Below are 25,540 nucleotides of genomic sequence, written 5' to 3'. Positions count from 1 at the left end.
AATTTTTTTAAATAAAAAAATAAAATAAAAATAAATCGCGGGGTTTACTGGGTAATGTAGTCCTTGGTTGTCCGGGAAGAAGACGGTGGAGGCGGGGCAAGGGGCGGACTCTTCGTCCTCGCTCGCGTCAATCATGAGCGCGCGGCAGGGTTGGAGGACTAGGCACCCCGGCACGTCCTGCCGCGCCGGAAGTGAAGGTGAGAGTTTGGCAGCGGGCTCTGAGCGGGTAAGGCGCGCGGAAACGCCAGCGCCGAGAATTGGTGGGGCGGTTGGGGCCGCCGCAGCTGGGGCCGTTTGAAGGAAGCCTCTGGGACCCGAAGGGCGTTCGTCAGGCGGTACAGAGGGGAACCCCTTGGAGAGGAGAGAAGGGGGTGGGTACGCCTTGTCTAGGGGAGCTTATTTGGCGACCCGGAGTTCCTAAGTGGACTGGGGGGGAGGGGCGTCCTCGAAGGGGTGTCTTTTGGGAGGTGGCATGGCCTCTGGCTGGGCTGTTAAGAACTGGCGGAGTAAGGCGGGTGGGCCTCCGTTGAAGATAAGTCGGCTTAAGAGGTGAAGGGCCCAGGAGAGGCTTGGATGGTGGGGAGGGGGGCAGGAAACTTGGGGCGTTTAGATGTTTCGTGACGTAGGAGACCACAAAGAGCTGGATGAGAGGCTGAAGGTGGACTTAATTTCATCTCATCACTATTCTCCTGCCGCCCTGTTCTTGCAGCCCCTGCCCGATGGCAGCAGTAGTTCTAGGGGGAGACACCATGGGTCCTGAACGTATCTTCCCCAATCAGACTGAGGAACTCGGGCCACACCAGGGCCCTACAGAAGGCACTGGGGATTGGAGCAGTGAGGAACCAGAGGAAGAGCAAGAGGAAACGGGGGCAGGACCAGCTGGCTACTCCTACCAGCCCCTGAACCAAGATCCTGAACAAGAGGAGGTGGAGCTGGCACCAGTGGGGGATGGAGAAGATGTAGTTGCTGATATCCAGGATCGGATCCAGGTATGGTGGAGGAGGCATTGTTCCTGAGCAGGTGAAGCTGGAGTCCTTGGACTGGCCCTGAACTGTCGTCTCTGGCTCTGCAGGCCCTGGGGCTTCATTTGCCAGACCCACCGTTAGAAAGCGAGGATGAAGACGAGGAGGGAGCTATAGCATCGAGCAACCACAGCTCTATTCCTATGGACCCAGGTAAAAGAGATCATTCTTTTATTCTGGAATAATAATGGAGGAAGGGAACTGGTTAGTGCCAGTAGAGGGAAGTCACAGGAACACCCTGTTCCTAAAACAAGTTTGTAATCTAAGGTTTTGCAGACTTCAGAATCCAGGTGAAATGCTATTCTTCTAGGCTGGGGGAGGATGGGCAGGCTTGCCTAGGAATAACAGGACAGATTCAGTGACCTCACTAGCCCAAAAGCTCTGGGTTAATTCAACGAACGGGGAGAGGAGCTGGTCTTACCGTTTCTACCCCCTAACTGGTCTGCCTGTGATTTCAGAACACGTGGAGCTGGTGAAAAGGACGATGGCTGGTGTAAGCCTACCTGCGCCAGGGGTTCCTGCCTGGGCTCGGGAGATATCAGATGCCCAGTGGGAAGATGTGGTACAGAAGGCCCTCCAAGCCCGGCAGGCTGCCCCTTCCTGGAAGTGATCACCCTGAGAGATGCCTTATCTCCCTGCATTCCAGGCCAGAACCAGCACAGGACTGAACACATCCTGGTTGTAATGTCCACCTCCATCCTCCCCATCTCCCTTCCACGTCAAGGCAAATCAGACTTCTTCTCAGAGACCCACTTTATTCAGTTCTGTACATATGGGGACAACGGTCCAAGCCCAACCCACCTTAGCATGTATCACTTTGTGGGGAATAAAGCACCCTATGTACACAGCCAAAAGCTGCACTGCCTGTGCCCCTGGAACCCGGGTCCGGCCCCCCCCCAGCCCGTCGCCCCTCCAAGGTTCCTGAAAGGGACAAGTGAGAGCCTGCCCAGTATCAGCACAAACAGGGAAATAAATAGGTGTTGGGGGGAGCCATGCTTAGGGCACTGCCCCCTGCTTCCTTCTTCCTAGCTTTGGGGACCAACAGCACAGGAAAGCAGTCAGCCCCAGGATGGTCCCTTCCATGTCAGTGATCCCAGGGCTGCTGCTCACCAAAGAGGGGGTACAGGGTAGGGTGTTTGTTCATCCCCTTCTCTTGGTCCATCTGGGCCCTATATTCATCACCTACTGTCCAAAGCCTATGCTTTTCTTCTTTTGCTCTCCTATGTTGTCTTGATCAGGCAGGGGTAAGAGGAAATAATGCAGCCCCATCAGCCTGCACACTGCTGGGGCTGGGGGCCTATTTGTGCTGTTGGGGGTTGGCTCCCCTCCAGCTAATTCACTCCAGGGGCCAATGGGTTTGACATAACTTTGGTGAGAATCATCTCCTGCTGCTCCCTATATGCCTGCAGGGGAGGGAGACAAGGAGGAGACACCTGGAGTTCAACTGGGGCTGCAGGGGAGAGGAGAGGAGCACGTTATTCCCGTGTGTATTTCTCAGAGCAGCCGCAGGCAGCTGTGGGATAAGGAGCAGGAGGGGGCCAGGCATCCCCAAGTTGTCTGAGCGCTGAGCATTGCCGCGCTCAGCCTGTCTGTACTAGCTGCGGGGAGGCATGAACACGTTTCGGGGGAGAAGAGGGACCACTCTGCGGGTGTCCCCGCTTCAAGTGCCTCATCCCCCTCCCTAGAGCAGAGAGGCCCTGCCTTGCCCCAAGTCAGCCAGTGGGGAGCAGAAGGTGGAGGGCTGGGGCAGTGTCCCAGGGCTGAGTGGGGCTGTGGCCCTGTGGTGGGAGGGTGAGGAGGTCAGAGCGCCTCCTGGCTGGCAGTTAGAAACTCTTCCGCCCGCTTGTGCGCCTCCAGTGCCTTGATGGTGTACACGTCCTGAGGCAGCTCTGACTTCCGCCGAAGCAGCACTTTCTCCTTCTTGATGTCCTTTAGCATCTGTGTGGGGATGTGCAGGAGGTGAGGAATGGTGACCAAGTCCTGAGAAATCCCACTGTTTCCTGCCCTGATTCCTTGGCTCTGCGGCTCTTGTCTCCTCTCCCTCCCCGGGCTGTCTTGTCTTTCTGGTCCCCGTGCCCTCCCACCTGCACGGCCTCTGTCTCCACCGTTCTCTTCAGAAGCTGGATGTCCTCTGCCGTGGGGGTCTCCGTCTCCATCGAGTACACAGGAGGCAGTGGTGGAGGCGCTCGGAACATGGGATACTGAGAGGAAAGGAGGCAGACAAGTGGCGAGAGCCACTTGGGAAGTCTGAGGACCCTGTTTGCTTCCTGCCCCTCCTCAGACAAACCCTCCCCCAACCCAGGCTGGACCCCTCAGTTCAGGGCAAGGGCAGAAGCACCTCACCTGGGGGTTAAGGCGAGCCAGCTCCTCAATCCTTTGCCACATCTCTTCTCTCTCCTTCATTCGGAACCGGCCCCTGAGGGAACAAAAAGACAGGATTGGGGTGGGCTTGAGAGAGAAGCACAGGGGGCTGGTGTGGAAGAGGAACACCCCCAAGGAGAGAGAGACTCACTTCTGCTTCTCTGCCTTGTATTGTTGTGTACAGTCATCAAACAGCTTCTGATTCATCTCCATAAACAGCTTCAGGGCATTGTAGATCAGGCCGTGGATTGTCCTGCCACCAGGAAGAAAGACGAGGTGTAAGAGGCCAGAGCCTGCCCTCAGTGCCGGGACCTCAATTTGCTCTCTCCCACAAGGTGTCTGTGCTAAGAGCTTTCTCATGTACTACTCCCATCCCACCAGCCTCTGTACAGTGTAAGCTCATCGCTCTGGCCAAATCACGTGACTTGAGATTGGCAGTTCAGGCCCTTTACAAATATGAGTGTGCCTGCCCATCCTTCCTGCACCCGGAGCTCCAAGAGCTCCCTTTTCCCCACTACTTCCTACTCTTCTAGCCCACACTAATGGCCTCCCAGCGCACAGCTTTAAACAGGAAAGCCTTTTAACGATGCTGGGATTTAATACATACTAAGAGGATCACATCAGCTTCTCACAACATGGAATTACATCTCCAAAGCTGCAGAATATCTGACCTCAAGAAGAGATGCGACAGAGGCCACTGCTCTGCTGCTGGGTAGCACAGATCTCTCACGTGGGTATCTTTTCTCCCCGGTCAGTCCCTCAAGGCCCTATTAATATGCAGTGGGCACCAGCCCTGCTTGCTGAGGGACCAGATGAGACCACTGGCTCTTGAGTCCATCCACACCCTCCCACATTCCAAAACCAGATCCTCAGTGCCCAGTGCCACCCCAGTTCCCTACTTGTTCCAGTGGCTCTTGGAGTTCCTGTAGAGTGCAGGGAACATGATGGGAAGGACTCGGGCAGCATTGTCACTTATCAGGCTCATGATGTACTCGTTGTTCCAGTAATAGAGGGCACGCTCTGCCACCTGGTGGGGACAGGCGAGACTCAGTGGGGACATGGCTCGCTATGCTGAAGACCCTCCTCAGTTTTCTGGGAGGCAGGGGCTGGGATGTTCTGGGTCTGGGTCTCACCTGGAAATGGGGGCTGGAGACACACTTGGCAAGCTGGCGGAAGAGTGGTTCCATCACTTTGCTGAACTCTGAAGGTTCAATGACATCCAGAATCTCCTCTAGCTCATTCAGGAACATCACCTCCTTGGGGCTGTGGGTCTTGGGCCAGAACTTGAGAAGGCCCACGATCACCTGCGAGAAGAGGAGGACACAGGAATAAAATTCTCACTCAACACCTGTCTGGGTCTCCAGGAAGCCACCCTGCCCTCTCCCCCCAACCCCGGTGGGCACAGCTTGGGTGGCCTCAGCTAAGTGCTCGTGTTTCTCCGGCTTGGATGCTTCCTAGGTGCACAAAGGTTTTACTTCTCCTTTAGAGAGGAAACCATGTCCCCTGTCGGGTTACATCGCCCGTGAGTCCTTACAGCGCCGCTCGATAGCTACCAACTTGCAAGTGCTGCTGACAGGGAGAGGTGGACCCTGGGGCCCAGCAGGGGAGTTACCGGCTCAGTGAGGCTGCTTTCCTTCTCCAGGAACTGTACCACGCAGTACGCCAGCTGCAGAAGGTTGAGACAGAAAGGAGGTGAGGTGCAGGGCTCAGAAGGTCACAGAGAGGTCGGTGACAGAAACCAGACCCCAGAACAGAAGGGGAGGCGTGGAAAGGAATTCCGCCCCCTGCTCCCTCTGCCGCCCCATCACGGCTGGAATGCTTCCCCTTCCCTCTTTTCTCTGCAGCCAGGGCTGGGGATCAGCAGGAGGAAGGCAGCTCACCTGAGGGTGGTAGACACTCAGAGACTTGACCTTGTGAAGGGGAAGCAGGACACGGATGAGGAACATCTTGTGCTCTTCTTTCAGGGGCAAGGCAAAGCCATTGATGATGCTGGGAGTTAAGGGAGGGTTGTCAGGACCAAAGGGCCAGGTCTAAGCTCAATGCACCAATCTTCCCGACCTTTTCTAGGCATGTGTGCCCCCGCCCCACCTCTCACCTGCCCAGGATCTCCAGGAGCTCGGCAATCCCATTGTGATGCTCCGTCTCATAGATGAACCTGAGGGAAGAACAAAGACTCTCTTGATAACCCCTGATGCCCCTCCAGCATTCTGTGGAGTCCCGCCTACCACCCTTCTCCCACCCCATCTTAGTGAGGGGCTTGCTTTGCTCCTGAGCCCAGGCTCCTGGCCTCACCTGTAGAAGATGTGGTTGATCTGCCTACGGATATAAGCCCGGAGCCCCAAAAACTTGCCATAGATGCGATGCAAGATGGTCTTGAGGAAGTCCCGCTCTCGAGGGTCCTCACTGTCAAACAGGTCCAGGAGCTGGGAGCAAGCAGGAGGAGAGGCGGCAGTGAGGCGGGAGCCGGGGAAAGCCAGGGCTGGGGTGACTTGGGTCCTGGCCAGAGGAAGCCCTCTGAAGAGGGTGCGTGGAGACGAGTCTCTGGGAAGAGTGATTCTGTTGCACTGCTCTACCCCAGGTGATGTCTGGGAATACGTGCTGCATTCCCCATTGGGTGGGGCGGGCGGTAACAGTGTTGCTTTTTTGTTTCCTTCCATTATGCTGGAAGCTTCTTATGGACAGAGTAGGTTTGTTTAACCCCCATGGTCAATTTGCACCAGACACAGCTGAAACCCAATACAGTACCTATATTCAGCAGAAGCAAAAAGAGCAGCTTGGACTGGAGTCAGGGGACGTGGGGCTAGAGTTCATGGACTGGGAGGGGAAGGCAGGAACTTCAGGGACTCACAGCAAGGACAAACTTCTGGTCAATGTACTTCTTGGCTATGTTTGGCTGGAAATCGGGAGACTCAAGGAAACGTAAGAAAAACTCGTACACGAGCTGTGGGGGGAAAGGAGCATCACTTAGGGGCATTCCCCAAGGACTGGGAGAGCCCCCTTGCTGCAGGGCTCAGAGTGCCCCACTGCCCACAGCCAGGCCCCTGCCCCCTTTGCTCTGGTACCTGGAGATGCGGCCAGGCGGCCTCCAGGGTGGGCTCATCTTCCTCGGGGTCAAACTCGGCCCCAGTGGGATTTGAGGAAGGTGGCAGCGTCCGGAAGAGGTTCACTGAAAACTGAGGGGTAGGGAGGGCCCAGGTGAGAGCTCTCTGGGCAGGTCTGGGCTTTTCCGGGGCCCCAGTCCCTGCCCGCTTTCCCCTTTCCCTGTGCCTACCATAGTGACGGCCTCAGGGTAAATGGCCTCGGTGACAACATCGCGGCTGTGGGTGATGTACTCCACCATTTCGTTGAGCCCCGCCCGCTTCACCTCCTTGAATTTGAGGTCACTGAGTGGGTCTGACACAAAGTCAAAGAGGACGCAGCACTGGCGTAGCTTCTGGATAAACAGCTCCTCCCGCTCCTGGGTTGGTGAGTCTAGGGGCGGATGGGCCATGGTCAGGTCTCCTCTGTGGTCCTTCACTGCTATGCCCTGCTCACCTCGCAGGGCGTTCCCCGATCCCTTCCTGCCACCATCCTGCTCCCCTGACGCCCACCCCCAGCCCCAGCGCAACTCCCCCTCACATTCTCTAGAGCTTCCACCCTCCCCCAAACACCCCCAAACCTCTATTCCGCCAACACCCACTGTCCCCTAGGTCTGATGCCGCAGCCCTCTTGACCTTTCCCAAGTACCTTTCAGGGCAGGAAGCTTCTGCAGCTCCCGGTTCTTGCTGAGGTTGAAGCGGGAGGAGCTTTGCCGTCGCTCCTTCTTGACAATCTGGGGCCCCCCTGAGTACTTGATTTTGCTGAGCTGTGTGGGGGGCGGCGTGCTGTTGCTGGGACGCTTGTTGGATGACGGCGGCTGCGGTGGCGGCTGCGGTGGCGGCTGCGGCTGAGGCTGGGGCTGGGCCTGGTCAAACGAGCGAGTCACTGGAGTGCACTTGCCAAGCTACGCTTCCCACCCCAGGCCTGGCCCACCGCCCAGCCCCGGGTCCGTTTATGCCTCTACGGGCCTGGGCAGCAAGCAGCTGCCTCCTGCCCCACAGGAGCCAAGACCAGGGTCAGACATAACTGTGGGATGTGGCCCTGGAAGGGAGCGGTCTAGAAGGCATGTCTCCCAAAGTGATGCCCGATGCCTGTGCATCAAGAGCCTTCAAAACGCTCACTCCCGTTCCTGAACAGGCAAAGCTAATTGATGGACTGACAGTGACAGAAGTCAGACAAGTGGCTCTCCTGCCGGGGAGGGGGTGGCAGCGGTGTGGGTTGGGGAGATGCGGGTGGTGACTGAGAAGGGGCACGAGGACCTTTCTGACTAATGGAAACATTCCGTATCTTGACTGAGTCTGGGAGGTGGTTCATAGCATAAACATATGTAAAAATGCATCAAGCAGTACAGCGAAGATGACTCTATTTTATCATTTACTGAACGTGTGACTTCAGTTAAAGAAACTCCTTCCCATATCTCAGCAGTTTAACTACTAGAAATATAGATTAAGCAAAATCCTAAATATAAAAAAGGGCTTTGTGCAAAAACACTTTTTATGGTCTTATTTATAATGGCAAGTATATAAATACATGGAAATCATGGAGTTAAAATTATGTTTATGAAAACTATGTACTAAATGTAATCACACGTGGTTCAGCTGTGAAAAATGTTTACACAGTCAGAGTAATTTACCCAAAACGGGTGATAAGTATTCTGAGAGGAGGGGAAAAGTCTGCACGGAGGTATAAGACACTTGGGCCTTAATTTTCCACATTAGGAAGTCAAGAGATATCTAAAGCTCACAAATTAAAGGAAAAAAAAAAAAAAAAGCAGTAAAAGGATCTTATTTGGAGGTATAAAAGTCAATCTGCAAGGAAAGAGTTAGGAGGTGACTGTGGTTGCCACGAAACAACAGGAGAAGAGGGGCCGGCGACAGGGCTGCCCTGCTCATTGCAAGCCTGAGAGTATTATCCGACCTTCTGAACAATGCACCTATCACCACGCTGATAAAAATTAAAAACAAAACAAAAAGACTAAAGCTATGGAATGAGAGAAAATTGCTTCCTATATGCTAAGTAAAATAAGGATAATACAAACCTGTATATACAAAATGAGCTCATCCATATTAAGACATGCACAGAACCCAAAATCCAGTTAAGAAAAAGAAAGGACAAGTGCATTGTGTTCATGACTATCTCCTGTAATGACAGAATGAGACATGACTTTTTCCTATTTTCCTAAATTTTTTACAGGCTGACACTGCTTTTATAATGGAGAAATAGGGAATGCCCTGGCAGTCCAGTGGTTAGGACTCTATGCTTCCACTGCACGGGGCCTGGGTTCGATCCCTGGTCAGGGAACGAAGATCCTGCAAGCTACACAGCACGGCCAAAAAAAAAGACAGTATAATGGGAGAAATACAGCTAATTTCCAAAAGTTACTTCTTTACTTCCTCCCAGACACGGGTGTCAGAGCCCCACGAAGCCCATTTTCAGAAGCACACAAACAGGTGTTTGCAGGGCTGTCCACTCACAGGTACTGTCCAGGTAACCCCCTGCTGGGAGAGGGGAGAGGCTGAACCACAGGACAGCCCTTCCCCCCAACCAGAGAAGAGACTGCAACAGGACCAGAGGAGTGAGGTCACGTCCAGCTGGGTGCCCACACCACAGGAAAACGGTCCTCCTGTGCTCACACCTGCCATCCCCGCCTCCTCTCCAGCCCCCTCCATAAACTCTTACTTCATAAAATAAGAATGGGAGAATATGAAACTCTCTGGGATAAGGGGCAAGGAGGAAGACAAATGTTACGCTTCGTATGCTCTTGAATTTTTTATAGAAACAATTACGTCAAGCTTGTGACCTATCTGGGGGTCAGAGGCAAGAAAGGAGTGCTGGATCCAGCCCAGGGCAGGCCTTGGGTCCAGTGTAGCTCATTACCGCTTTGGCCATCTGGCCCTCTCCTCCTCCTGAAATGAGCCCCAGACACCAATTTGACTAGGGGAATGCAAAGAAGTGGGGCAAGAGCAGTCATCACACACCTCCCTTGCCATGACTACACTCAACCAGTGTGATTTTTCTGGTTAGACAATGCAAGGCACCCTGAAGTCTGGGGTCTCTCTTCCTGTATACGGAGGATGGATCACACCTTGGTAGAGGATGAAGGAGAGAGGCAAAAGGCCAGGGGGCCAGAGCCTGGTGCGCATCAGACTCTCCCCATTTCCCTGTCGCAGGAACAACCCAGTCCTTGTCTGTGGAGCTTAACAGTCAAGGGCACAGACTTGAGCCTGACTGCCTGGGTTTGACTACTGGCTCTGCCATTTATTAGCTGAGTAACCTCCAGGAGGTCATAGAGCTTCTCTGTGCCTCATTTGTAAAGTGGGGATGGCAATAGTACTACCTCACAGGGTTGTAATAAGGATTTAAATGAACAGTATATGGCACACAGAAGTGTCTTGTAAGCAGTACCTTCTACTATTGTTCTTGTTATTATTATTATTTCCCATCCCTGGATTTTAGGAATACAGCCTGGAAATTCCTGAAAGTAGCACACCTCAAATGTTCCTTAGAGTTCATTATCCTTCTTGTTTTAAAATGGGGGAACTGTAAAGCAATTATACCCCAATAAAGATGTTAAAAAAAATAAAAAATAAAATAAATAAATAAATAAAATGGGGGAACCCAGGGAATTCCCTGGCAGTCCAGTGGTTAGGGCTCCGGCTTTCACTGCTGTGGGCCCGGGTTCAATCCCTGGATGGGGAACTAAGATCTCGCAAGCCACGTGGCGTGGCCAAAAAAAATAAAATAAAATGGGAGAACCCAAGAAGGCATTGCATCTTTCAAAACCCACCTTCTTCCAAAAAGCCTTCTCCAATCACTCCAGGACTTGCATGTCCACCCTCCAGCCTCAACCTTCTGACACTGCTTGTCTGTTCCATTGGCTCTGGGATCATCCCCAGCGACACCTCTTGATCACTTTGCTCATGTGTCATCTCCCCACTAGAAAGCAAGTCCCTTTAAAGCCAGGACCCTGGTTTGTGCCCCTCTGGGTCTCCTCAGCACTGGCACTGGCACCTAACAGGCATTCAGCGAATGACTGGTTATTTGATTGATGGTGGGGCGGGCGGGGGACACCAAGCCCAGGCCCATCTCCATAAGTCCCTCCTGTCCTGACCGGGGACCTTCAGAACAAAGCCCTGCACAGTGGTGGGAGCAGAGTGGGAAGGAGAAACATCAGAGATACTAGGCTGAGGGGCTCAGTGGCAACTGAGGAACAAGACTCGGGAAGAATATGTCTCTCTCCATCCTCCCAGATAAGATGCAGAAACCCTGCATCTCCATGAACCTCACACTGAGGGGACATCCAGAGAAAGGAGGCCTTCTTCCCAAAAAGGGAAAAGCAAGACCTCAATTTTCTCTGCTAACGAGCAGAGGGTTGGACTAGATCAGTAGTCCAAACACTCTCCAAGTAAGGTGTTTTTGTTTTTGTTTTTTGCGGTACGCAGGCCTCTCACTGTTGTGGCCTCTCCCGTTGCGGAGCACAGGCTCCAAACGCGCAGTGGCCATGGCTCACGGGCCCAGCCGCTCCGCGGCATGTGGGATCTTCCTGGACCGGGGCACGAACCCGTGTCCCCTGCATCGGCAGGCGGACTCTCAACCACTGCGCCACCAGGGAAGCCCCCAAGTAAGGTTTTAAGAAACAGAGATTGCATGGCTGAAAATCATAGTTTAAAAAGCCACCCAATGAGTGATGCCTAAGGTCCCTTCCCCTTCAGGATGGCATTATTGAAGGCTGGGGTGGCCAGAGAGCAGCTGAGCCGGCTTAGTCTGCCCCGCCCCCAGCCCACTGGGCCACCCTGGTTTTATAAGGACCATTGGCTCCCAGGCCCCGGATACAAGGAGCAGCTGAGAGACAGCTGGGGCAGCCAGCAAATCCCTGGAAACATACTTGTCAGAAGGGAGTATAGGTGTGTGCCAGCAACTCACTTCACGTTCAACCCTTTCTCCTAAAAGCTCTAGCTTCCAACTTCTCCTTTATTGACCTGGGCTGGAGACGAGAGGCAGCTGCATTCCCAGGAGAACCTTCTGCAGCCATCAGCATGGGTGGACACGGCCCAAAGGCAAGCTGGTGACCTGCCTGCTCCCAGTTCTGAGACTCCACAGTGGCTGTCTCCTCTGCCTGAACAACCGCTCCTCCCACTTCTAAACTTGCAACAGGATCCAAACTCCAAGAAGCCTTCCTAGATTCGGGCCTCCTGCAATCCAGTGGGGCTTTTTATTTAATATAAATTTATTTATTTATTTTTGGCTGCATTGGGTCTTAGCTGCTGCACGCAGGCTTTTCTCTAGTTGCGGTGAGTGGGGGCTATTCTTCGTTGTGGCTCGTGGGCTCTAGAGCGCAAGCTCTGTAATTGTAGCACACGGGCTTAGGTGCTTTGCCACATGTGGGATCTCCCCGGATCAGGGCTCGAACCCGTGTCCCCTGCACTGGCGGGCGGATTCTCAACCACTGCGCCACCAGGGAAGCCCCTCCAGTCGGGCTTTGAATTTATACACCACCCTCACACTCAGGAGACTGCAACTACACTTGCCCACTCTGAACCAATTCCATTCCAACCTGACCCTAACACAGACACCAGTAATCATTAAACCCATATATTTAAACATAAAGTAGGACGCAGAAATATAAGTTAAGCACTATAGAAGGTACTGTAGTAGAAAGATGAAAGATAAAATTATCAGTGAAAAACGCAAAGATTAATGTTATAGCTTTTGCATAATGAATTAACTAGCTGAGTGAAGATCATTTTAGTTTCAAACCCTGAAAATCAGAGAGGCATTCTCTCCTGTATTGACACCTAGAGCGCTGTTGGGTTGCCCAAAGAGTTCGTTTGGGTTTTTCATAACAGCTTACAAAAAACCCAAACGAACTTTTTGGCTAACCCCATACCCATTCTTTTTTTGTTGTTGTTTGTTTGTCTTGGTTTTTTCAGTACACGGGCCTCTCACTGTTGTGGCCTCTCCCGTTGCGGAGCACAGGCTCCTGACGCGCTGGCTCAGCGGCCATGGCTCACGGGCCCAGCCGCTCTGCGGCATGTGGGATCTTCCCGGAAAGGGCACGAACCCATGTCCCCTGCATCAGCAGGCGGACTCTCAACCACTGCACCACCAGAGAAGCCCCCCATACCCATTCTTAATTCATTTATTCAATAAACATCATGCTACACATTAGAGATTAAAAGGTGAATAAGACATGGCCCTTGCCCTCGAAGAGCTCACAGTCCAGTGGGCAAGACAGACATGAAAGCGGCCATTAGTACAGGGCAATGCAAAACCAGAGTGCCGCAAAGGATTCAGGAACTCAGAGGGCTGAGTGACAAACTCTGCCTGAAGAATCAGGGAAGCCCTCCCTGAAGAGGTGACTTTTGATTTGTCTCTTAAAGGATAAACACGGGTTTAGGCAAAGAATGAAAAGAGAGAGATAAAGCAGTCCAGGCCAATGGGATGACACCAATAAGAGCCCTGAGCCACAAAAGGCTTGTCGGGTTGGAAGACGGAAAGTCCAGAGGGGCTGGAAGAACAGGGCAGGGCCAGCCCAGGAGGCCTGAGGCTGCGTATTTGAATTTGTGAGCAATGAGATGCCAAGAGGGGCTTTTAAGTAAAGGACTGATAGGACCAAAAATGTTTTTAGGGTAACAACTCTGGCTACAGTGATGTCAGGCTGAAGTGGGGGAGACCAGGATCGTTTCTTCCTCCCTCTGTCCCTGCTCCCAGAACTCAGGACAGGGCACAGCACATAGAAAAGTCCACAGCACTGAAATGCTTTTTCCAAAGACAGGCCAGGAAAGACCCCTGCCTTGTAGCAGAGTCTGACCTAATCTCTCAAGGCTCCTTTCCATTCTAAGACTCTTCTAGGATCTTAGAACCAGTCTATTAGGTCATTAAGAACACGGGAGGACTGGCCACAGACCTGGGCTGAATTCCAGCTCTGCTGTTTTACTGCTGAGTAAAAGCTACTTAACATCACTAAGCCTCAGTTTCCTCTGTAAAATGGGGCTGATGATGATAACAGATGACCTCAGGGACTGCTGTAGAGATTAAATGAGAAGATTATAAGATTAAATGCATGCGCACTTAGCACACTGCCTGGGACAGACTGTACTGGGTTGAACAGTGTCCCCCCAAAATTCACATCAACCCAACATCTATGAATGTGATCGTATTTGGAAACAGGGTCTTTGCAGATGTAATCAAGTTAAAATGAGGTCATACTGGACCTCATTAGGGTGGGCCCTAAATCCAACATGACTGGTGTTCTTATAAGAAGAGGGAAATTTGGACACAGAGACAGAGGCACAGGGGAGAACGCTGAGTGAAGACGGAGGCAGAGATTGGAACGATGGTTCTACAAGCCAAGGAGCAGATTGCAGAAAGCCACCGAAGCTGGGAGAGAGGCGTGGAAGAGATTCTTCCCTAGAACCTCAGAGGAACATGGCCTGCTGACACCTTGATTTCAGACTTCTGACCTCCACAGCTATGAGAGAATAAATTTCTGGTATTTTAAGCCACCCAATTCATGGTAATTGCTTATGGCTGTCCTAGGAAACTAATACACAAGTAACTGCTCAATAAAATAAATGTTGGCTGCTATAAATTATTAAGATCAGTTGGAAAGACTGGCAAATGCTTGACACGGGGTAAGTTTGGCTGTAAGAACCCAAACTTCTGGACTAGAAAAAGGGCAAGGGAGGGATTTCCTTGGCGGTCCAGTGGTTAAGACTTTGCCTTCCAATGCAGGGGGTAAAAGTTCGATCCCTGGTCGGGAGCTAAGATCCCACATGCTTCGCAGCCAAAAAAAAAACAAAACAAAACATAAAACAGAAGCAATATTGTAACAAATTCAATAAAGACTTTAAAAATGGTCCACATCAAAAAAAAAAAAAAAAAAAAAAAAAAAGAAAAAGGGCAAGAGAAGGACTGTGACAAACAGCTTTTGATGACCTGGGCCTCACAGCCTGGCCCCCAACTATTCCATGTCCCACTGCCTGGGGCCACCTGGGTGCATTTCTGCAAAATCATGGAGAATTCCTGCAGCTGCCTCAGACAGGTGAGCCCTGAGCGGCATTTCATAAAACAGAGCCCAAGGTGAACATGACACTCTCCTCTTCCAGAGGGCGGTGGAGAAATCACAGCAGCTGGTCTCAGCTTATTTCTTAAGCTGCTTGAGCCTTCGTTTTCCTACCTATGAAAGGAGAGGGTTCCTTCCAGGTCTAATTTGAAGTTGGTTTGTTTGCTCATCCATTCACTAATGCATTCAAATGCTGGTGCTTCCGGTGGGCCAGGCCCTTCGGTGTGAGCGAGAGCCTCTCAGGAGCTAAGTGTTAACACAGGAGACAACTGACACACAATGAATTCCCACGGAATTGTTTCATTACAGCTGTGGTTAAGCACTGCCGTGGAGTGATGCTGGGTACCAGGGGCCCTGACCGCGTCCTGAGCATGGGGATGGGGGCAGGTGGTCAAGGAGGGCTACTTCCAGGAAATGACAGCCAATCTGTCTAGTAACTGAATGAGCAGGAGGGAGTCAGGTAGAAGGCAGGAGTGGCCCCCCAAGCTATTCCTTTCTGTCCCTTTAAATCCTGTTTCCAAGTCTCTTGCTGCTTTGAGTATCAGTTGCCGGCTCCCGCCACCTTCCCTGTGGGTCCCACACATGTCACGGCTCCTGAAGGGGAGACTGAGCCCAGAGGGTGTGCCCTCCAGAAGCATCTCCTGGTGATCTCCTGTGAACCAAGGGCATCAGCACCCAGGTGTGGGGAAGAAGCAAGCTCCTTCCCTCAGAGTTCACAGTCTGGTGGAGAGAAACACATCCAAGAACCAACAGTGCCAGCACTGAGTGACAAGGACTGGCCTAGAGACATGTTCAGATGCCAGTGTATGTGCAGAGGAAGGAGGAATTTCTCTTCTGTGGTCCTCAACTCTCACATCTGTAAGATGGAGAAAACCTTCCCTGCTTCCTCCCATCACTCAAGTGAGGGTAAAATGATGGTCGCAGGTGTGAAAAGTGCTTGGCTCTCTTTGGAGGTGACAGGGACCAGAAGTAACCAGAAAAATCCAAATCCAGAGTTAACCCCAACCAAACACTTGTTAATCGATCTCCTCTCCATGACCTGCCCCCAATCCACAAGACCTGCTCAGAATTAGACAGCTCCATTTCCTGTTCACCTCCATCCCTCTGAACAGTTTAGCACAGGAGGGAGGAAGCACAGAAAGCAAGGATCACCAGCTTCCGGGTAACACAGGCACCTGCTCAGTGTGCTCCCAGGACCGTTCAGCATCCAAGCATCTCACTGAGCACACTCCCAAACTTCCATGGACACACTCTGGACTTCCTTAAGTCCCTCCACACCCCTGTGTGCTCTCTGCTTGCCATTTATTGCTTTACAGCCCTAGATTGCCAAGCTGCGCTGACCTCTGCTCATGCCTGTCCTTCAGCGGCTCCCATCTGATCGGGACCAAGAGAGCTGGGCCCAGCCCTGCCCGACTCAAGGACATCAGCCACTCCCCACCCCTGCCCCACCCAGAGCTACACTGAAGTCACCCCACTGAGCACCCATGTGCACCCGTGTACTTTTCCCTCCTCCCCAGGACTCAGTGCCCCTAGCTTTTTGCCCTAAGAGAAAAGGAATTCTCAACACTTTGGTAGACAGAGAATTGACTTTCATAGGAATCCCTGTGGAATCGGAAAAACTGGAGGGCTTATTTGGTTCATAGCCGCCAAAGGGAAAGCCTGCCTGAGGGCAGTCTGGATGCGCTGTCCAGGCCCCTCCCTGGCTATGAAAGTATCCTTCCCTTCTGCCCCAATAATCTCCGGCCCCCTGAGATCCCCCACCCCACTGGCCATCAAGCAGGTGGAACTGGCACCTGCACTGTAACTAGGGCTATGCCCACGTTCATTACCTCCTCAGCGCTCTCGCCTCCACCATCCTTGCTCGAGCTGCTGGGCTTGGCCGCGCCTTTGGCAAGCTTGGGGGGCTCCTGAAGGGAGAAGACGGAGGTAGAGTTAACAGATGCCAAGGAAGGGAGAGGCCTCATCCTCATCCCTCAGGTCTCTGTTGTAATTCTCCTCCGTCCAATTGAATCAATCAGTCAATCAGCACCACTGAGCACCTACCTTAAACCTGGGGCGGTGGGGTGGCAGGTTGGGGTACACAAAGGGAGATTCAGTCCCTCAAAGGCACCAACGAGTTCAGAATCTGGTTAGGAAGACAACTCTAACACACAATAATCCAGCGTGACCGTGCTCCTTCACCTCACAAGGCTGTTGTATGCGTTAGGGCCTTGGTCAAGTAAGAACCAGGGTGACGAGGCTCAAGGGAGAAGCAGCATGGAAGAGGCTGCTCAGACTGGCTTCTGGCTAAAGTGGGCAGAGGGGGCCTGAGGCTCTCATGCTGGAGGGAAGGGAGTCACCACTCTACCCTCGAGGCCGTCTGGAAAGACCTGGAAGCCTTTTTAGGATATCACAAACAGCACCCAGACTAGAAACTGCTACTGGCATAATCAGTGGGGCCCAGGGATGCTAACAGGTAAAGGAATCGTCCCAAGAATGCCTCGGTAGACGAGCACAAGGACAGGGATGGGGATAAGGCCCAGAATTGCTATAAAGAATGAGCACTAGTCCAAAGTCTCCCTTGGGAACCTAGCTGCTGGCTCAGAGCCCTGGCCTGCCCAGCATCTCTTCCTATGCTTTGGGCCAAAAAAAAGCAACTGCCCAGGGACAGGATGAGGAAAATGTGAAAAAGACTTGGGGATTTAGGTCTGACTGCAAGCTCAACACAAATCATCCATGTGCTATGACTGCCACGGCAGCTCATGTGACCTGCCATCCAGTTAACAGACCTGTGCAGAGTGCCTGGCACCAGGGGACGTGGAAGCGCCCCGTCCTTGGCACTGATGGGGCCATTCTGGAGGATCTGGTTCAGTCGAGAGCATCACACTTTGGGAGGGACAAAGACAAATGCTAGGTTTTCTTCGGGGAATATACAACCCATAGAGGGAGTAGATTCAAAAGCAGGTCCTGAGAGCCACAGCTGCAGGAACTGGGATAGTTAACAATGGAAGGGAGGAGTCATGGCGGGTGGGGGAGCAAGAGGGACCTTTACGAATAAATGAAGGGCTGCCATGTGGACTAAAGATGCAACTTGTTCTATGTGGATCCAGAGGCCCAAGAGCCACAGGCAGAAGTGGCAGGAAGACAGGCTGAGGCTCCAAAGAAGGAAGACTTTTCTCCTGGAGCAGCTGCACAGAAACCAGCTGCCTAGTGAGGCGGTAAGCTCCCCAACCCAAGAGCATTCAAGCAGAGGTGCATTCGTGCCTCCTCCAAGGCATGATGCAAAAGGGTCCCGAGCCTTAAATGCAGATCGGATCGGAGGACCTTGGAAATCACTTCTAGCTCTGAGATTCTGCCCCTTGATAGCACCTGAGCCCCTTCAGTGAGAAGTGTTAAATCCAGTGATTATACCCATGGGGGCAAAAGGATTTCAGGGAGAAGAGAGCTCTGCGTAGGCTGGAGCAGGGGGAAGGCTTCGTGGGGGTGGGGAGGCAGGAAGCCGTTCCCAGGTGTGGAGCAGCTCCAGGCAGTCATAGCAGTGGGAAGGAGCCCTGTGCTCTGGGTGGCTAGGCACTCTCCCAGGGCCCACTGACCAGGCGGGGCACACTCACCCCTTGCCGAGGGGCCAGCGAGTGGTGCAGAGTGTGGGGTGGAGAGGAAAAGGATGAGGGGGGGGTGCAGGCAGGACGCAACACTGAGGTGACCGTCTGCACACACCCCAGACGTGGGCCTCTCGGACAAAGCTGGCCCATCTGCACCCACGTCTCACCTCTCTCCTTGATCGTGAGCTCCTTGTTCCGTTTTGAACCCCTCCACCCACCCTGCAGCACTCAGACATATCTCTCAGGCAATGTGCAGAAGAAAGATCCCGGCCGCCTGGGGGGTGGTGTTGGGGGGTGGGCATGGGAACCAGGCCACCACCCTTGCTCCCTGGCTCCCGCAGAGCAGGTGAAATGCACACACTTCAGCCCAGCCCAGCTGTCCAGTGTTGCACGGCAATGTGGTTTAGAGCCAGCCCTGTGTTCCTGGCCCAGCTCTTACTGGCTATACAATCATGGGCAAGTTAACTAGCCTCGCTGAGCCTGTTTCCTCACCTATTAAGTGCTCACAATCAAAGTACCTAATTCCCTTTATTTTTAAAAAAATTTTTAAATTTTAAATTTTTTTCTTTTTTGTCTGTGCCGCACAGCATGCGGGATCTTAGTTCCCCGACCAGGGATCGAACCTGTGGCCCCTGCAGTGGAAGCACGGGACAACTGGACCGCCAGGGAAGTACCCCTAATTCCCTTTAGCACAGTGTCTGGCACATGAAAAATGAAATGTTAGTCAATGTTATTACTATTATTATGAACAAGAAGAGTGTGGGAGGGAGCAGAGGCACGCCACCACCCAGGAACCTAAAAGAGAGAAGTCTTAGATCAGAACATGAGGGAAGAGGAAGGATGAAAATCTCCCCAAGGATTGACTCAGCACTCATCCATTGAGCACCTACTGTGTACAAGGAGATGCCAAACCAAAATGGAACTTAGTTATTACCTCAAGGGGGAAGAAAAGACTTGTCTACAATTAATTCCAGTCCAAGGGAACACAAAAGGGCCATAAGTGACCTACCGAGTACTCTGCAAATCCAGAGGAGGAGGGAGAGCTCACCCCCAGCTAAGGGTTCAGGATGGGCTTCAGGGAGGAGGCCATGAGGTTAGGCCAGGCATGGGACCAGCAGAGATGAAGGAGAAAGGGGAGAGGTGATGGATGAGCAAAACAGACCCTCCATCCCCGCCTCCTCTCTGCCCCCACCCCTTTTAGGCAAACCCCAGTGACATCGTCAGGACTTGTCAACCACTGAAGGAGGCCAAATGCAACTAGAAATCAAAAGTGGAAAGTTAAACCTTAAAGGGGATCAGAGATGCCTGGCCCCATGCAAACCAATCCTTCCCATACTCTTTCCCAACCAAACACTTAACACCTGTGGTCCTAGCAAGTCTTAAGAATTTTTCTTCTTCTTCTCAGTCCTCTAGTAGATTAAGGCTTTCTGTGGATGGGACAGTATCTGTTCCATCAGACTAACAACTACAGATCAGTGAGGACCTCACCAGCTTCCCCTGAATTGCCTTGCTCTCCACACTCTTTGTAGGAGCCCTTCAGCCCCTGGTGTGGCTGACTTTTCTGTGCATCACCTACCACTAAGTTGCCCAAACCACCTCAGCATGCCTGCTCCCCAAAGACACAGGGCCTGGGTGGGGCACCCAAACCTGCCCAGCTCAGCACCCAAGGAGGTTCAGTGCCTGCTATACCACCACCAACTCAACACTCAGAATCTCAGGCCCTGAGAGGTTATGGGGACAATCCAGAATCCGAGCTGCCTGGCAAATCTCCAACAGCCCCAGGATAGGGAGTTTAACTGATAAGGTCAGAGATGGCAGCCCAGCAACCCAGCCAATCAGAGGGCAAATGAAAGCAAGACACCTCTGGGGTCATAAAGTGGGTGAGCAGAACACCAGGCCAGAGCTAGCACCCACCATGAAGGACCAGCCCCAGGAAAGAAGAAGCTGGGGGAGGCTGGAACTGGTATCCTAGCATCCTCTGTGTGCGTCTGTACCTCAAAGGAACCACACCTCTGAGTCAGACATCAGCAACAGCAGGAAACAGAGGGTAGGGAAAGACAGGGATGAAGAAGAGGAGAAGGCAGTTCGGAGGTAGAAGAGGAAGGCGAAAGAAGGCAGCATCAAGAAACAGTCTGTGTCAAGACAACAAGACAAAGGCAAGGGTGTCCAGGGGTAGCTGCCCTGTGGAGTAAGAAGGATAGCTAATCTGATAGTGAGGGCAGAGTCCCAATTCGAGGACAGTGTGGCCCAGGAAAGGCAGAAACCCAGCACTGGTACAAAAAAGGAAAAATGCAAAGGTTATCTTCAATTAGGAATAAGGGGAGTAGCCTGTCCAGATTAGGAAAGGTGACTGGTTGAGGATGAACCTGGGAGTGGGTTGATGCCTGTTAGAGGGGCTTTGGAACAGAGGAGGCCTTTAAGTCAGGAGACCTGATATTACAGCTGGGCCTCCAGCAGGCTGTGTGACCTTGGCCAAGTCCCTTCCCCTGTCCCCCTGTCGGGGCTTCAGTCTCCTCATCTGTATCACTAGGGATTGCACTGAATGCGCTCAGACACCCTGACGTTCCGAGGTTCCATCGGCAGAAGGAAGGGCTCAGTCCCGGTTTACAAGTTTGTGTGTTAAGGAAGAACTAGAGGGAGGGGCCTAGGCCAGATTCGGTGGAGGAGAGAGAAAGCAGAGCCGTTCTAGGTCAAGGAGCCTGGCAGGGAGGGAGAAGGGGCTGTAGGGGACGGTGGAGAAGGCAGGCCCAGGCCCAGGCCCAGGCGGGTGGGAAGAGGAGGGAAGAGAAGGGGCTGCGCGAGGCTGGAGAGGGGGCTTAGCTCTGGAGGGAGGTGCAATCTCAAGATAAGCGGCTGTCCCAAACGGCAAACGGGTGGGGGATGGGGAGGGGATGGGGAAGGGATGGGGGCGGGATGGGGGCAGAAAAGGCAAGGGAGTAACCTGGAAGTGGGGCAGGATCTGGAGGGAGGAGGTTACCCTGGGCCGGGGGTCGGTGGAGGGAGGTGCATGTCGGGGGACTCTACCCCGGACAAGGGAGGGAGCTTTCTCAGCTGCGGCACAGGCTGGGGGTGCGACCAGCAGCCGGGGCGGAGGGCCGGCCCCGGGAGTCCTGCGGGGGCCGGACGGGAGGGTCAGTCTGGGGCTGTCCCGGGCCTGGCTCGGGCCCCTCCCAGAGCTCCGCGCAGGCCCCGAGGCGGAGGCGCGGGGAAAAGGGCCACGCTTACCTTCTCCTTCTTCAGTTTATAGGGCATCTCGACCCGTCCGGACCCGGTCCGGCTCTTGCGGCCCCGCTCCGGCTCCGGCTTTGCTCGGCCGCGCTCGGCCCGCTCGGCTTCTCTTCGCCACCGCCTGCGCGCTGCGCCCGGGTCGAGCGGTGTCTGTGTCTCCAATTGGCCCGAACTCTTACAAACCTGCCTGACAACCAGGCGCCGCCTTCTCCGATTGGTCATTGGAACCAAGCGGCTTCCTTTTTTTCTCATTGGAAAGGAAGAGTACAAACCGCCAGGGTTCGGCTCCCAGAATTGGCTGAAGTGGGAGGTCCCGCCCTAAAGGGGGTCGAGCTTAGCGTGAGAGGCGCGGGTCAGGGGATGCCCGGGCTTTGCACCCAGTGCTGCACTTCGGCATCTGGTGTGCCTCAGCCTCGGCCGTTCTTCGCGGCCCGTTCAATTCTAAAGTGGTTCTCACTCTTTCCCCACTGCGATTCCGCCCAGTCCGAATTGAAGGAAAGAAGCCCTAAAATGAAGGGTGCCTTTCTTCGTCAGGGTAACGTAACACTAATTGCCTACGCAAAATCGGTGGAGAGAGCTACCAGGAGCCCTCGAGGGCATCCTTTCCAAGACAAGGCTTGAGGAGGATCAAAGGGGAAGCCTGGCAGGCCGGGACCGGGGTGAAATGAGATGAGAATCTAGGGTTTGTTGCAACTTTGGGAAGAGGATCCCCGTTCCTACTGCATATGCTCTAGGGATGGGGAACCGGCTAGACCTGAGCACTTGGGAACGCAGAGGAAATGCTACCTCATTGTTGAGTGTCTCGGAAATACATCCTTTACTCCCCACCCTGCCAAAGCCAGTGTCCTAATGGATAAGATCAGTTCCTGCCCTCAAGGAGTTAAGAGTCTGGTGAAGTTAACAGCCGTGTATAAATAGATGATTAAGAAACAATGTAGTAGGGCTTCCCTGGTGGCTCAGTGGTTAAGAATCCACCTGCCAATGCAGGGGACACGGGTTAGAGCTCTGGTCCAGGAAGATTTCACGTGCTGTGGAGCAGCTAAGCCCATGGGCCACAACTACTGAGGCTGCGCTCTAGAGCCCATGCTCTGCAGCAAGAGAAGCCACGGCAATGAGAAGCCCGCGCACTGCAACGAAGAGTAGCCCCCCTTCTCCAAAAGCCCGCCAGCAGCAACAAAGACCCAACGCAAACAAAAATAAATAAAATTAATTTATTTTAAAAAAGATACAATGTACTAAATTACACAAACCTAGAGGTGGCTGGAGGAATATGTTTCAGAAAGTCAACTCCAGTAGCAGGTTGACTACTGGAGAAGGCTTAAGAATAAGCCTGTGGTTGCTCAGGATTTGTTGATTCACAGGATTGTGGGGAGGATGGTAAGGGAAAGGGAGGAGTTGAGGATGAATTCTGGAAGCCATCAGAGATGTAGGAGGTAAACTGGTGTCATAATGGCAAAGGAAGTATAAGAGGATTGGTCAATAGTGTCAGATCCCAGAGAAAGGTTGAGTAAGATCAAGATCAAACAGCATCTCAAGAGGCTGAAATTCTCAAGGGTCCTGAGGGAGAAGTTTCCACTAAGAGTGGATACAGAAGAGGTTCTCCGAGGAGTCTAAGATGTTTCAAATGGAAACAGGCCAACAGTCCCACTTCCCAAGAAGCGCGTCAGGAAGAAGCCACGTCTTTGGACAAAGGAGAATTCTCAGGACAACTTGGGTCCCGTTCTGTTGGTACACCTAGCACAGTGGGACCAACCAGTCTTCCTGAGGGAAAAGAAGCCTGGGGATGGGCACCCTATGAATATGGTATGCAAGAAGAGATTTCCTTATCCATCTCAGCTTACCCTTCACCAGAGGACACACATGGGAGAGACACCCTTTAAATGAAATATCTGTTCCAAAGGGTTTATGCAGCCTTCGGACCTGCAGGTTCACCAGCGAATCCACACAGGAGAGAAGCCATACTGCTGTGATCTCTGCCCCAAGAAGTTCACCCACGACTCCACGCTGCACGCTCACAAGAGGATCCACACCAAGGAGAAGCCTTTCCGATGTGAGCACTGTGACAAAGTCTTTAGCCACAGCGGGAACCTCAACATTCACTGACACACTCACTCTGTGCTCAAACCCTACTTGTGTCCTGAGTGTCACAGTGCCTTCCGTCAGCTGGGGACTTTCAAATGCCACCAAAAAACACATTCCAAGTGACTTTCCCAGGACCCCGCACGCAGGTCCAAGTCCCTTCTGCTCCAAGAAGGGAATTCAGGATGATTTGTCACCTCCGTGATACAAAGGATGGATGACATGTGAAGAACTTAGGAGGATACTGGAACCCAATGGGGTTCCATCCACATGTATTAAAAGGATCTTTGAGGGCTTCCCTGGTGGCGCAGTGGTTGAGAGTACACCTGCCGTTGCAGGGGACACAGGTTTGTGCCCTGGTCTGGGAAGATCCCACATGCCACGGAGCGGCTAGGCCTGTGAGCCATGGCCGCTGAGCCTGTGCATCTGGAGCCTGTGCTCCACAATGGGAGAGGCCACAACAGTGAGAGGCCCGCGTACCACAAGAAAAAAAAAAAAGGATCTTTGAGTGATGACTTATCTTTCCCTTTGGATTTTGTTTTCTACTTTAGTATAGCCTATGTTTTTTAAAATAAGTTTTTGTTTGTGTTCTTCTTTCAACAATGCATGTTGTAGTGGTTTTAAATACTTCATCATGAAACGTAGGCTGCTGCTGATTGTCTTCCTTTTAGGCATGATTTCATTGTAAAATAGGATGCTCCTGGCATGGCAGCCAGATAAAATATAGGAAAACCAGTGAAATTTAAATTTCAAATAAACAAATGCATTTTTTGTCAAAAAAAACAAAAGATCAAACAACCTCACCTATATTCTGCAGTTAAGAGGTTACAGATGATCTTTGCAGGAAAGTTTCAGAAGAATGGAAGGAACGTTATAGCAGGTTGAAGAGCAAGAGGTATGGAAGTAAAGGCAACAAAATTTAGGCTCCTGGCTATCTTACAGAAGTAATATTTGGCATTCAATGACAAATGACGATTTCAAGGTAATGCAGAGTGGAAGGCATGCCAACCATTATTTGCTGGGGGAAAAGCCTAGGAGGAAAGCACGTTTATTTGTGGATGGATATTTGTGTCTGTATGGATGCTGACCCAGGCAGGATACCAGATGTATTTACCCATTCCCAAGACCTCAAGGAGCACGATAGCCATGAGGCCTGGAGCTTGCCTGCTACTGTGTAAAGAAGGCATATCTTGTTTGGACTCACCCCACCATCCTCCCAGTCCTTGGTTCCTCTGAGAGGCAGGGGACAGAGCCACATAATAATTTAGAACTATCAAATGGGAACTTCCATCCTTGTGAATTCAGGTACCTAGTACATTCTTTGTTTTTTTTTTGGCTGTGTTGGGTCTTCACTGCTGCGCGCAGGCGTTCTCTAGTTGCAGCGAGTGAGGGACTACCTTCATTGCAGTGCTCGGACTTCTCATTGCGGTGGCTTCTCTTGCTGCAGAGCAGGGGTTCTAGAGTGCAGTCTCAGGAGTTATGGTGCACGGGCTTAGTTGCTCTGTGGCATGTGGGAACTTCCTGAACCAGGGCTCAAACCTGTGTCCCCTGTATTGGCAGGCGGATTCTTAACCCCTACCCCCCCAGGGAAGTCCGTCTTTTTTTTTTTTTTTATTTGGCTGTGCCAGGTCTTAGCGGCGGCACACGGGATCTTCGTTGCTGTGTGCAGGATCTCTAGTTGTGGCATGCGAACTAGCATGTGAACTCCTGCAGCATGTGGGATACATTTCCCCAGCCAGGGATCGAACCCAGGCCCCCTGCATTGGCGGCGTGGAGTCTTAGCCACTGGACCATCAGGGAAGTTCTCCTAGTACACTCTTGCAAGCTGTTTTAAAGATGTAGAACTGGGCAATTTCAGGTTTAGGACTAGGAAATATAATCAAACATTTAAAAAATATTTTCTTGTCTCTCTAGGGAATAGAAATACCTTATAGGGACTTCCTTGGCGGTCCAGTGGTTAAGACTTCACTTTCCAGTGCAGGGGTGTGGGTTCGATCCCTGGTCGGGGAGCTAGGATCCCACATGCCTCACGGCCAAAAAACCGAAGCATAAAACAGGAGCAATATTGTAACAAATTCAATAAAGACTTTAAAAATGGTCCACATCAGACTTCCCTAGTGGCTCAC

The 25,540-nt window shown here is 52.4% G+C and overlaps 2 protein-coding genes and 1 pseudogene across 5 annotated transcripts; 2 read left to right on the top strand and 1 right to left on the bottom strand.

Moving 5' to 3' along the window:
* The first annotated feature begins 141 nt into the window (after nucleotides 1-141).
* MEA1 (male-enhanced antigen 1) lies at nucleotides 142-1,876 on the top strand. Of its 4 annotated transcripts, none has more exons than XM_024765900.1 (4): nucleotides 142-226; nucleotides 710-989; nucleotides 1,073-1,175; nucleotides 1,481-1,876. In XM_024765900.1, exons 2-4 carry the CDS (start codon nucleotides 720-722, stop codon nucleotides 1,630-1,632), a joined length of 525 nt encoding a protein of 174 aa, XP_024621668.1. In that variant the 5' UTR covers nucleotides 142-226; nucleotides 710-719; the 3' UTR covers nucleotides 1,633-1,876. The 4 variants fall into 4 exon arrangements, with proteins under 4 accessions (XP_024621668.1, XP_024621669.1, XP_024621666.1 ...); XM_024765901.1 differs by having other exon boundaries at nucleotides 153-197; nucleotides 1,481-1,871; XM_024765898.1 differs by having other exon boundaries at nucleotides 206-335; nucleotides 1,481-1,871.
* On the bottom strand, nucleotides 1,761-21,458 carry PPP2R5D (protein phosphatase 2 regulatory subunit B'delta). Its single transcript, XM_024765893.1, has 16 exons — nucleotides 21,333-21,458; nucleotides 16,356-16,433; nucleotides 7,110-7,326; nucleotides 6,655-6,854; nucleotides 6,446-6,556; nucleotides 6,232-6,324; nucleotides 5,676-5,806; nucleotides 5,479-5,538; nucleotides 5,264-5,372; nucleotides 4,996-5,049; nucleotides 4,517-4,687; nucleotides 4,283-4,410; nucleotides 3,535-3,636; nucleotides 3,366-3,438; nucleotides 3,107-3,223; nucleotides 1,761-2,960 (listed from the first exon to the last, which is right to left on the bottom strand). Exons 1-16 carry the CDS (start codon nucleotides 21,357-21,359, stop codon nucleotides 2,823-2,825), a joined length of 1,809 nt encoding a protein of 602 aa, XP_024621661.1. The 5' UTR covers nucleotides 21,360-21,458; the 3' UTR covers nucleotides 1,761-2,822.
* A 1,278-nt stretch (nucleotides 21,459-22,736) lies between these two features.
* LOC112413889 (zinc finger and SCAN domain-containing protein 5B-like) lies at nucleotides 22,737-23,540 on the top strand (annotated as a pseudogene).
* The last annotated feature ends 2,000 nt before the right edge of the window (nucleotides 23,541-25,540 follow it).

Source organism: Neophocaena asiaeorientalis, unplaced genomic scaffold (genome assembly GCF_003031525.2).
Source record: "Neophocaena asiaeorientalis asiaeorientalis breed wild unplaced genomic scaffold, Neophocaena_asiaeorientalis_V1.1 scaffold46, whole genome shotgun sequence".
In the NCBI taxonomy this organism is placed as follows: domain Eukaryota; kingdom Metazoa; phylum Chordata; class Mammalia; order Artiodactyla; family Phocoenidae; genus Neophocaena; species Neophocaena asiaeorientalis.
This window is presented reverse-complemented; position numbering and strand designations above follow the sequence as displayed.

What these genes read in the sequence shown, in the direction of transcription:
- PPP2R5D (XM_024765893.1), bottom strand. Translation starts at nt 21,359, where the DNA reads ATGCCCTATAAACTGAAGAAGGAGAAG. An exon ending in GAAGCTTCCTGCCCTGAAAG is followed by an intron (nt 6,855 to 7,109) that starts GTACTTGGGAAA and finishes ATCCGCCCCTAG; the next exon opens with ACTCACCAACCCAGGAGCGG. An exon ending in ACCAGAAGTTTGTCCTTGCT is followed by an intron (nt 5,807 to 6,231) that starts GTGAGTCCCTGA and finishes GCTTGCTCCCAG; the next exon opens with CTCCTGGACCTGTTTGACAG.
- MEA1 (XM_024765900.1), top strand. Translation starts at nt 720, where the DNA reads ATGGCAGCAGTAGTTCTAGGGGGAGACACCATGGGTCCTGAACGTATC. An exon ending in ATATCCAGGATCGGATCCAG is followed by an intron (nt 990 to 1,072) that starts GTATGGTGGAGG and finishes CTGGCTCTGCAG; the next exon opens with GCCCTGGGGCTTCATTTGCC. An exon ending in CTCTATTCCTATGGACCCAG is followed by an intron (nt 1,176 to 1,480) that starts GTAAAAGAGATC and finishes CTGTGATTTCAG; the next exon opens with AACACGTGGAGCTGGTGAAA.